At 40.9% G+C, this 12,925-nt stretch overlaps 1 protein-coding gene across 1 annotated transcript; it reads left to right on the forward strand.

Annotated features, from left to right (window-relative positions):
• The first annotated feature begins 5,854 nt into the window (after positions 1-5,854).
• On the forward strand, positions 5,855-12,509 carry LOC130181987 (myb/SANT-like DNA-binding domain-containing protein 2). The gene is made up of 4 exons (XM_056396485.1): positions 5,855-6,298; positions 8,497-8,752; positions 8,844-8,907; positions 9,703-12,509. The coding sequence occupies exons 1-4, from the start codon at positions 5,867-5,869 to the stop codon at positions 10,622-10,624; spliced, it is 1,674 nt and encodes a 557-aa protein (XP_056252460.1). The 5' UTR covers positions 5,855-5,866; the 3' UTR covers positions 10,625-12,509.
• The last annotated feature ends 416 nt before the right edge of the window (positions 12,510-12,925 follow it).

A 12,925-nucleotide genomic window follows, 5' to 3' on the forward strand; every position in this document is an offset into this window, starting at 1 on the left:
TCAAGATGGATTAAAATTAAAGAATCCAGAAGACAAAGAACACCTCTTCACTCAAGTATCCCTTTATTCTCTTAAGCGCTTGAACTTGGATTCCCTCACTCCCTTCCCTCCTTGCTCAGAGGCAGGGAGGCGTGACATGACTTTGGCCCTGACCCTGGGCCCTACCTGGATGTTTTGTTTGGAGCGAGTGGAGATCAGATGTTTTTGGTCATTACACCGCCTCTCATTAGGTCTCCCGTTTCGTCCAAATAAACCTAATGAGACAGTGTTTAATGTCCAGAGTCCCTCCCTGCCCCTGATATAAGGACGCTGTGTGTGTTAGGGCATGTCGAGCCAAATTACCCCGACGTCTCGTTCAGTGATGGCACCTGGGCCCCCTTGTCGCTCGGGGGAGGTTAGCTCAGGGTAGGGGAATCCACTGGGGGGGGGGATGAGCCCAGCTGGAGGAAGTTAAAGAGCTAAATGCTGATTGGGACGGCTTTGATGAGAGAGGTGTTTCAGCATCAGGAGAGTCAACGGGGGGACTCGTGGGGGTTCTTTTGTTTGAGGACATGTGGGAGAATCCAACATATCTGTCCCGTGGAAAATTCCAGAGTTGGGGTGTTGTGAATGTTAAGCAATAAAATACATAGTAGATAGCCTGTGCTAGATCTCTGAGGTAGATGTAACTAAGAGCTAAAGCACTAATCAATTTATCAATTCAGTGACGGACAGCAAAAAAATAATTCTGATAATCGATTACGTTCTACCATTAGCACGGGTTAGGTTTAGGTATGTTTCAAAGGGTGCTTGTCAGACGGGTGGTCCACAACTTTGGTCCAAACTGAAATATGTTACTATTGGATGGATTGCTATGAAATTTTATTGAAGTGCAGTCATTCATGATTCCCAGAGGATGAATCCTACCAACTTTCGGTGATTCCCTGAGTTTCCCTCTAGAGCCACCAGTAGGTTTGCATTTGCGGTTTTTAACGAAATACCTGGCCAACCATTGAATCTGATACAGATATCTACAGTCTTACAACCAGACGATGAAGCCTAATGACTTTGGAGATCTCATGACTTTTCCTGTGACACCACCAGCAGATTAAATATTTCTATTATCTAAGATATATCTCAATATCTACAAGACATTTTGGCATTTCGTTCAGACATTCATGGTAGAAAACAAGTCTGACTTACTCTGGTAATCCCTTTAGTTTTGCTGCAGTGCCACCATGATGCTGACATTTGTGCTTTTGAGTGAAATCTCTCAACAAATACTACAAGGACGGTCATGAAATTTAGCTCAGACCAGGATGAATTGTCACCAAGTCCACAAACCTGAACAACCCTACAGGTCGTTCCAAGCCCCTCATACAGCCCATAGGAGTGTGTCCTGAAATACTGCCCCTACAGCGGCAGGCGTACTGGACCTTTGTTGCCATGGTTACTATAATAACGTTCATGGCTTGGTTAGGTTTAGGCATAAAACAGTACAGACAAGTTGTAAACCCTTCTAAAAAAACTATAACGAAAAGTTATAAATTATATGAAAAGTTATAAACTTTTCGTTTTTTTTTTTTTTGATAAAGGTAAAATGTGTCACATCATCGTTGTGTATTGTTAGCACCATAAGCATTGTGGTGCTACAGAGATGCCCCAGCCTGCAAACCATATTCTCGATTTGTAAGGGGACATGCTTGTTTGGTACAAGCCCCAACAATCACCTCATCATCATTTTTAAATTTGCAAAATCAATCAATCCAACTGAAATCTTGACTTATATCATAATCGCAATATCTGCAAAAATAATCACAATATGACTTTTTTTTTGCATATCATGCAGCCGTCCTTCCAACTTCTCACAAGTGAATATGTGCTGGTTTTCTTGGTCGTCTATAATTCTATAAGTCTATAAGTTACATGTTTCAACGAAAGAGCAAGAGCAAAGAGCTGTTAAAAAAATTTAAAAAATAAAGTGCTCAACTACTCCAACTGCTTTTGATGGACTCCTCCATCTTTTCTGTAATCTCGGGGTGATTTCACTGTCTGCTAAGAAGGCAGAGGAGACAGGATTTCCACTGTGACTGCTTTTTTTCAGCCTAGTGTGCTTAAGATGACATGTCTACTGCAATCAGTATCAGGGAAGCAGCCCACGTAATAGTCATTTCACACTAGTAATGATCCAATCGGACCACTGAGATGATGGGAGTGAAGTGACACTGAAAGTGATGGAGGATGTGGAAAGCCTTCGAAAAACTGGTAGCTCATTTTTAAAAGACGATATGAAAAACAGTAGGGGGTAAAGTTTAGAAGACTGAATATGTGTTTGTCATTATGTTGTTGTACTGCATAAACGCTTTTTTTTCCCTCGCTGCTTTTAGCACCATTTTGATGTTAGATGAATTTTTAATATGAAGATACAGATGCAGATTGGGCTACAATGCTACGGAAGCTTACAGATGATGTTACGGATACGTTTTCCTGAGTCGATCAATCAGTGGATTAATTAATCAATAAATCAAAACCACTTTACTGGCAATCTAGTAAGTCTTGTCTAATTCTAATTTCAATTACGCCTTCCATCCAAGGAAGAGGATCAATTCTGGGATCAGTGAGCCTGATATAACAGTTTAAAAGCAGTAAAAAATAGTCAGCCCTTGTTAGCTTGTAGCTACTTGATAATGAGAACTTTTAATAATTTAGTCATACATGCACAGTATTTCACGCTGCTTCAATTCATTGCCAATTGGAGTTTGGGGCGAATCCTCACAGAGACATATTGAAATTCAAAAAGGCTGAGAAGAACACCTGAAACGTGAATATGATGAGTGTAGGTGTTTAGCCATTTCTAATACATGAATATATTACACTGCTGTGGAATACTAATATGGTCATGTTGGGCAGCTGCAGTCTAGAAATCAGTCTACATTAAGACTTTTCAGCATGTATGAGAACCGGCTGCTGTATCAAATGCTACTTTAATGTGTCTGCTCCACCAGATGACTTGTACCACTTTGAATTAAACAGAAAAACAACAACAACAAAAAAGATCATCTGATGGGTGGAAGCACCATCAAATTTAAGATGACAAGCTGCACTTTAACTTCATAATCATCGTGTCACTTCACACATGTAAAGTAATGAGTTTGGAGCCATAAGTAGGACTGCACTCAGATACGCTTAAATGAAAACACTTGAGGGCATTCCTGGCACTGTCATTAATACTGAGGCTCATCGGTAACAGATGTGGCCCAATCAAAGATGAGCATGGAGACAAAAATAAATCCATCACCCAACTGAAGGGGAAAATTTATGTTGCTGCCTTCAGCAAAACAAAGATTGATTTTTACACCTCCTTTCACGTAAGCCTTGATTCTAACTTATAACAAAGGAAATATTGGAATATATAATTTATGCATTATGACAATCAAAACCCTCCTCTCACAGTTCAACTACATTGAACTTTGTGATATTCACACTAACATCCATCTATGTCAGGTCTTATCTCTTAGCAATCATTTACAGTTTGAAAAAAGCAAATTGTCCCTCTGATGATTAGACCAGGATTATTATCACAACCGTTCTCTAATTATAAAAAAAAAAAAAAAAGATACTCTCAGACTTCAAATTCATGAGGCGTCAGCAAAGCTGGTGGAACTGAAAGGTGAAGTCAGTGTCCTGAACATGTGCAAATAAAGTCCCATCTCATTAACTTTAAGTTATGTCTGTACATGTCTCCAGAATATAATGACGGTCTCTTGATGGTACATAGATTAACACAGATCCTCACTATTTTGTTCAGATGTGCTTTCCAGAATATTAAAACACAAATGAGGCCACAGAAGACTCGACCTTACTGCTTTCAGATGTGTCTGTGAAAAATCCCGGCAAGACTCACTTTTCTAACATCTTCAACATCTCTCATCGAGTTCTCAGTTAATATCAGCATTAAGTAATCGCAGACCGATCATCACTGTTAATTGTGCACTGAGAATATGGATGAAATGACGTTTAAGGAAAATGATTTGTCACGACTTCAATCTTAAACATGTGCACATAAGTGATCAGACATGTTATAAGCAAGTTATTGATCTGCATTGCTTATTTGGAAGTTAAACAAAAACAAATATTAAAATTATTACTCAAACTTTCATTTGCTGATTTGTAGGTATATACCCCAACAATATTGCTGCATGTAACAAAATCTATTCATCCAGTAAAGTACATTTATCTGTATTTTTTTTCCTCACATTTTCACATTGGTAAATTGTTTTTTGTTCTACAAAGGCTGATGCTGGTTTAAATAAACAACCAGAACTGAAGACTTAAATCCTTAAAAACAGGTCACGAATACAGACTTCCAATTTACAGGAGCTCTGTGAGGCTTGTCTCACAATGCTTTGCGCTGAATGCTAACACCAGCATGCTCACCATAATGACAATGGCAAACATGCTGTTGGTTGGAAGGTTTGCTATGTTCAACATCTTACATGCTCAGGTAAGGACTGAGATATTTTACTCTGAACCAAAAGAGGAAAAGTCAGAGGATTACTTAAAGTTATTAAGATTCATCGTCTGGGCACAATGTATACTGTACCAAACTTTGTCTTAATCTGTGTAATAGATGTTAAAATTCTTCCTCTGAGCACCATGAATGTACAAAATGTCATTGATTGCAGTCCACCCAATAGTTGTTCAAAGAATTTCTCTACAAAGCAAAAATGTGGTGGCACGAGAGGAAAAGTCAAGAGATTGCTAGTGTGGCTAAAAAAGGTTGGATATTTTTAGCTTTTAGCAATAAATAACAGTAGCAAGCTATAATAAACTGTGCAAAAGTTTAAAAATAAACTACACTGTGCGTGTGTTCATGGTGAAGGAATGTCACCCAGTACAACAGTGTGGCTCATTAATGTGATCAACGATGGAGCTCTATGGTACAGAGGAATAAGATATATCAGACTTTAAGATACACACACTTATGGAGGATACTTTCAGTTCTGGTTTTGACTTTATGGGGGGGGATTTGTTGACAATAAGAAATAAGAGAAAAATACAGAATATCACCATTCATTTCAATCAGAGCATGAGCCACACTTTCTTAACATCTAAATGCAAATCCAATCATACTCTCTTCCTGACAGCAGACACGACAACTAATTGACAGCTGCAGTTTTGACATGTAACGGTTTGACTGACCAGTGTTTCCTGTCTTTGACCTTTCTTGGACAGCCAGTGTGTAAACCTCATCCAAAAAGGATCTTACTGACGATTTGGCCAGGTCATGAACCAGATGACCACAAACACACACACCGCCAACCACTAGACAGATGGTGGAGCAGGCTGGAATTACTTGTAGACCCTGAGGGAGGCCAATCAAACACTGTCACAGAAAAGATGAAGTAAACAATGACACAACCGATCAATCGGGCCATCAAATGACCAATTATACCCTCAAAATCCAATAAAAGGTCTCATTCACTGACCAGTGATGACTATGTCCTGTTGGACTCTTCACCCTTGGAGCAGTAATGGGGAACAACAGAGGGATTCTGAAGTGATTCATTTTGTGTATTGTGATAGTTTAACTAATTTAAAACTACACATTCTGATTATTTTGCTGCATTAAAGTGTGAGAGCAACCTGAATAGTATGAGGTAGTCTAGGGAGACACATACACACACATGTATATCGTCTTATTCCCATATTCTTCTAAATAACTCGGTAGAAAGGCGTTTGTTTGTTTGTTTGTTTACTTTAGATCTAACTCTTCCGGGATCCACCTTTATACCTCTCCTTGGATCCACGCCGTATTTTTCTCCACGCTTTCTAACGTAAAGCCCAACGTCACGTTCCCTCCCCTCCCCTTAGCAACAGAGGCAACATGGCGGCGTCCAGTAACGCGGAGCATTCTCCAGAGATATCGACGCCGTTAAAGATACCGAAAACCGAGGTGCCATCCCCCGAGTCGGAGGATTTGAGTGACAGTAATCAATACCACTCCAATCCCTCGACACCTAACCGTTTCTCGCCTTTGAACGTGGGCTCAGGGACCGCGGGCCGGACGGCGGCCTCATCCTCCTCCAACAGCTTCACGGCTTGCCGGGGGATGTCATGGACCCCGTCGGAGACAAACGCTCTAATCGCGGTCTGGGGCAACGAGAGGCTGACGGAGGCGAGGATGCAGCAGCTCGAGGTCGCGGGCACTGTGTTCTCCGGTAAGGCCCCCGGTCCTGCCATGTACGAGCGGGTGTCCAGAGCCTTGTCGGAGCTGGGATACGAGAGGACCCCCTCCCAGTGCAGGGAGAGGATGAAGGTAAATAAGGTTATGAGGACATAACAATGGCTGGAAGGCTGCATGTTCATCCTCCATCATCAGGACCTCAACCTGTGGCTCTGAGACTAAGCGGGAGTTACTGTCATGCGTTGCATTGCAGGTTATAGACGGAGGTTCGGCAAAATAAACCCAGTCACATTTTCTTATCCTCACTAGCTGACCTGACATACAGCTAAAACACATTGATAACCCATCATACAAAAATCAAGTCTCCCTGTCTCCACTCTAATTATCCACTTTATACCAGCCTGACATGTGTTTTCAGTACCCATAATACTAAATACTGGCTGGGTATTGTAATAAATACTTTGGATAAAATAGTTTGTTTTTTTTATTTTTCAATTGCTGATCACTGGGTCTAGGATTGTAAAATGATTTTTATTCACAACCACATTGTTCATTCCAACACCAAGAAATTGTTGTCTGTATGAGGGTGGAATCAACCCTGAACTCAAGCTTTGATTGATTGATTCATTCATTCAGTCATTCATTCACCCACCTATGTGAGTGTAACAGACATATTAGTACATGTAATACATGTATATTTAGAAAGGCCAGCAATAGATTGTGTCAATACTCCATATTCATGACAGTACCATGAATTTGAAACCATTGCATTAGATTTAAACATTCACCATCAGTATGTTTGAAATGCCAAAATTTGAATTCCAACAGATGAGAAATAACAATTTACATGTCCTGCAAATGTCGTTACATAATCAGATTTCACATATTATACTGCACACACAGTGCTTCATTCTCCAGTGAAAAAGAATGTATCAGTCTGACTTCGCATCTCAGAAATATGCTTTTCTACTTCTTCCTTCAGTTCTTCAATTGGATGTTTGAGCTTCACTGTGCAGCATCTGTGCAGAGTTAGACACTAGAGGGCTGTTTTCACATTCATCTTTGCATTGATTCTGGATTTTTCAATAACGGGGAGGGAGTAGGTAGGAGTAGTAGTTAGTCAGACATATTAAAAAATTAAAGAGATGATCATCGACTTTGAGAAAGATGAGGGATGGAAACTGTGTCTTGAAATCACAGGAGTAAACCTGTGTAAAATGTGAGAGTTTAGATTTCTTTCAAGCCTTAGACAGGAAGCAATGTTCACAAAATTGTAACGTGGGCTCATCAGAGATGAAACTTTTTGTGGAACCTCAGGGAGTTTTCAAGGAAATATAAGGTCCAGTGTTACACATCTGTTGCAGACTGTATGCAAACTTTCACTGTCACAATTTGGGTTGATAGTCTGACCACTATGAAATCAAATGCATTAGACAGAATAGAAAATTGTCAGCCACTTCCTCCCGTCCCTCTCTTTAATTTATAGAGTTTGCCTTCACCAAAAGCCTCTGATTGTGGTTAGAGATGGTTCTCACCCAGCTGCTCCTCTCTTTGAGGACATGCCCTCTGGGAGGAGGTTCAGACATCCCTGTTTTATATTTGAGCACTTTCCCTGAGGCCATAGACTCTTGAATAGTAAACTGGCACTTTGAGGTTTTTTTAGTTTATGTTTGGTTTTGTAATTATTTCTGGCATTTTGCATGTTTTTCAATATGTTTAGGTTTATTTGACTTCTGAATTGTAAACCACTGGTACTTTAAAGTGCATTGTTTATTAGCTTATTTGTGGGATTTTAATATGTTGTTGTGTATCTGATTTTTTTCAGTATGTTGCGTTGAATGAGCTCACCAAGTAATTCCTAGTAATGTTTGTTGTCTGTTTTCTGAGCCACTCTCCTTTATTACACATGTAATAAATTTGAACTTTGCTTTGTCTTTGCAATGTTTCAGACAACAAAAGGAAAATGTAAAACTATGCTGAGTCAATGTTTAATGCTAGCTAATCACAAAAAGCACTGTCAGTATTTTCAATATTTATATATTTATGTATTTATTGTGCAGCACATACAGCACAGCAGTGATACTAACATTACAACACTGTTAAGTACTGAATGTGGATCTGTGACATCTCAGCCTAATAAAGTCAGTCTCAAGGCTGATTGACTTCCTGTAAGTAACCAGTTTACATAGTTATGAAAACATGAAGTGATATCTCTCTTCTTTAGGACCCTTTTTCTGCAAAGTTACTGGAGCAACAGCTTAGTAATAATGTTTGTTTACACACTGTGTGACCGGCCTAAAATCATCAAGTTCTCCTCCCCTCACATACAGACTCTCCGGCGCTGCTACAGCCGTGTGAAGGAGCACGGGATCGGCAAAAGGAAGAGCAGCTACACTATAGAGCAGCTGGAGAAGGTGTTTGGTCAGGGAGGCTGGGACTCCCAGAGCTGTGCCCCTGTGCTGATCAACAGCAGTGGACTGTATCAGGAGATGGAGTCTGATGGCAGCACCCTGGAAGACTTCTCCCAGGAGGACTGGTGCAACCAGGTGCTGGACTCAGCTTTCCAGGAGGGAGACATGGAGACTGGTGAGTTCGTCAGCAAGCGGCGGTCAGATCGCAGTAAATGAAACATGCATGGTGCGTTTGAACTCATATTTGTGTGTGTTTTTCCCTTCAGAAGAAATCCAGGTGCCTAAAAACAGAGCTCTACAGATTCAAGCAGAGCTGTCTGAACAAACCCAGTAAGTCACCAAGAACAAAGGCTGACTTCACTTAGTCTTTGTGAAATGAACATGTTTGTTATAAAGCTTTGTGTTGTAAGTTGACTTAGCCTCATCATTACAAATTACTGTTGGATAAAACCAACACTATAATTTGTTTGACGTTACTCTGAATGGGATGTGACACTTGGCTTTTCCCTTTTCACTTTCATTTTGATAGAGATAAACTGATCAGAGGTTAAAATGATTTTAGTCCATAAATGTACGGTGGAACAAAGGTCATCTTAGCCATTTTATTAGAAAATGGGTTTGAGTTTGGTGATTGTCAGATCTGTGCAGTGCGGTTTGCCAGAGCGTCTTTCTTGATACAACCACTGAGAGTCGCCAAAGCCATAATTTTTAAAACCTCACTTGCCAGGGCTTCAAGGAATTTCCATGTTTCGCCTTGTTGTTGTTTTATTTTTTAAAATTTACTTTAGCCCCCTTAAACTGTGTCAAAACAAGATACATAAAATCATATACTGAGTGACCATTTAATTATGAGGTTACCACATTTAGAGATAATAATGTATAAATAATTTTTGAAGCTCTTATTTGTCTAAAACTGAGCTCTTCTAACCATCTGGGAGCTGGCCAGACAAAAATGAAAACCAATAAATGGGGCAGAGTTAACAGAAATATTTGAATGGTTCCCAAATCCAGGCTAATAAGGACCTGCCCATTTTGTCTGGCAGGCCACTGCTTGTATAAAACTTTAAAAAATGGAGAATACGTTGTATTACTTTGTCCTTGTTATGTTTCTTGGGCTCTCTGCAGAAAAAGGGACATGATGCAGACTGTGATGCGCATCCTTGAGTCAGTGGAGCTGAAATGGGAGCACTTCCAAACGTGGACTGAGTTCTCACGGCTGCACCTCTCCAACAAACTGGCCATCTTTGGCGTGGGTTACAACACGCGTTGGCGTGAGGACGTGCGTTACCACTACGCTGAAATCAGCTCACAGGTGCCGCTGGGCAAGAGGCTCCGCGAGTACTTCAACCCAGAGAAGCCAGAGGGCCGCATCATCATGACCAAAGTTCAAAAGATGAACTGGAAGAATGTCTACTACAAGTTCCTGGACATTACCATTAGCGAGGCCCGCTGCCTGGAGCTGCACATGGAGGTGGACTGGATCCCTGTGTCCCAATCCAGGGCAGCAGGCTGCAGCAAAGGCACATCCCACTACCTCCTTCCTGGGGACATCCCCAAGGCGTATGGACTCTACGCTGTTGGCTATGAGGCCATGTTGTCCTCTAACTACACCGCTCAGACCTCTCCCCAGGGTGACAGTGAAGACCATAGCTTACCTCAGTGCGAGACCGAAAACGGGGCTGAAAGTCAGGCTGATGGAGAAGGATCAGGGCAGGGTGACAGGACTGGAGCTAAAGTCACTTACTGCTACTTAGGCATAGCTGAGGATAGGACCATACAGCAGTGTCTATTCCAGCACTTTCAGGGTTCTGGCAAACACTACATCCACAGTGAACCCTCCGCTGTGACCCATTTCCTGCAGGAGAACTGCCGCGGTGGTGTCACAGGTCAGGATGGCGAGTGGGGTGAAGACTCGGCTCAACGTTTTGCCATTTACATAAAATTCATTGAGGTGGAGCTGGACTTCCTCTCAGCAGGGTCCCTGGTGGAGTGCCTCGAAACTGCTGTGGGTTACTCCTTGAAATACAACAACAAAGAAGCATCATAACAACACACTACAACAGTGTTACTCATTTGTATTCACTAAATATAATTAACAAGTGTTACAGCCAGAAAGGCAACATGAAAGGCGACCAATTCTGTTACAAAGCATGGATGTGTGCAAGAGTCTGGCATATTTTTGCAGTCTTTTCAGCTCTTTTCAACACACTTTTCCTTAGATCCTTATATAAAAAAGAATGACTGTGCACAATATGTCAGATATATTGTGTAGAAACATGGGAACAGTAGCTTAACTATTGCAGAATTGCAACATCCAAGAAGTATGTACTTATTATTTTAGGCTAATGTGCACTACAAAGGTTTCTGCTGCTTGTTTAGTGTAGATAAATATTGCCTCATCAGGGAGTGTGGGGTTGGCAAGGTGACTATTGCAGTATGCATCTGTCTACCTCAGTAGGATGTAGCAAACAAGGCAGCGAGGGGACCATAGTGTGTATTTATTCTTAAACTGCCTTTACTTTGACTGTTGAGGTCTGGACCTGAATTCGCAAAGCGTCTAAGAGTAACAGTGATTTATGTCTTGTGTTTTGCACGTGTAACTGGACTGCAGCTAGAGATGCCTCTATGCAAACTAGAGACAAAAAGCAAATAATCAGTAATGGCCAGCGTGGATAGCTGTTTATCCAGCAGTGTGAATACTCCGATGCACTCTGTGACCCGACCGGCACGGTAGCGCTTTGTGCCAGCTGGGTGTGGTTTTCACTCCACATATCAGCTCAGCACGTGAAACAACACGTCGCTTTTACCCATCCAGTGACGATGGCGCTCTGCAGCAAGTAAACACAGACTAATGAAAACATTTTTCACACAGCTTGTTATGGCTGAATCCAAATGTCTTTGCAACAGTTAGAATCTATGAAAAGATTAAATTAAAGTCACAGCAGCTGCTGCTATTTGATTATCAGCTGCTGCCTGCACTCATATTTAAATGTTTACCGCTCTTGCACTTATGTTAAAAAACGCAGTGTGACCACATGGAGCATGTGTGTGCTTAGCTCTCTTACTAATCCTGTTGCATGATCTTTTATAGCTCTAATGCACATTACTATGATTGATTATGTTGGTTAGGATTCAGAGTTTTGCTCCTGCACAAGCAAAATCTATTGCACATAACACTGAAATATGACTTTGCTAAATACTCTGAAATATCACCAGGTCAGTAAAGTCATTATTAATCTACTTCTTATGTGTTTCTGGTGTCACACTATCAGCCAAAATGAGAATCACTGACAATACACTGGAGAGCCAATGGTAATGTATTTGTGGCCAGCGCTTTGGAGCATCTCTAGCTGCAGTTGTGGGGTTGTGTGTATCAGTGTATTGCTGTTGCAGCCTTGCAGATACTGGTATTTCAAATGCATCAGTCTCGCAGATGACACATAATCAGCAGGTATTTGTGATAATCTGCTTGCATGCAGGTATAAACCAGGCCTATGAGCACTGATCTATGACTTCTAGTCAGGTCAAGACTATAAGCTGCAGAGGTTAACTCACTTTTGACCAATAATCAAACTGAATTCTTTATGAACATGATTCCTAAGGTTATGTGCAATGTGCCAGGAAAGACTGTGTAGAGAAAAATCAAACAAATGGAGAACTCCATATTGAGTCTGTGTATATGAAATCTACCTTATATATATATCTAAAATATATATTTAAGAATATCAATGTTCTTTAGCATTCCGGCTTTTGCAAAACTTGCAATGTTCATTTGTTTGGGTATACAGTATATAAAGATAAATATGATATTTTCTATTTTATTGGTTGACACAATGTCTTGTATGTGATTGTTTTGAAGTCACCGTCTTGTATGTTTACATGTTTGAAAAAACAATAAATGGGGCACTCACTGTCATTTGCCACACGGTGGAAATGGGTTTGTGAGTATTTGTATGTGTTTGTGCAGTCGGAGCCGTACTGATAACGCTGTCAGATTTCTCATATGCCTTTAGAGCATCAGAAATAGCTACAGATGAGCGATGTCCGGTCATGTCCACAGTAATGCAATGTATGTAAGTATGTACAGTGGGGTCCAAAAGTCTGAGACCACTTTCCCAATCAGGTAAATGGGTAGGGGCTGCAGCAATGCCAACAAGTTTCCCCTCAATGTTCGAATGGGTAGGAATAATGTTTACCAAAACCAGTCAAGGAAAAAACGTGTTTTATAACCAAATACCTGCAAAACCTGTGCTAAGTGGAGTGTGGCAAATCTTAGCATGCTATCACTCTTGAAAGTGAACACTGCGATCATTACACCTGGTAACCAATGATGTGACTGCAGTGGCTG

This window comes from Seriola aureovittata, chromosome 15, assembly GCF_021018895.1.
Source record: "Seriola aureovittata isolate HTS-2021-v1 ecotype China chromosome 15, ASM2101889v1, whole genome shotgun sequence".
Classification (NCBI taxonomy): Eukaryota; Metazoa; Chordata; class Actinopteri; order Carangiformes; family Carangidae; genus Seriola; species Seriola aureovittata.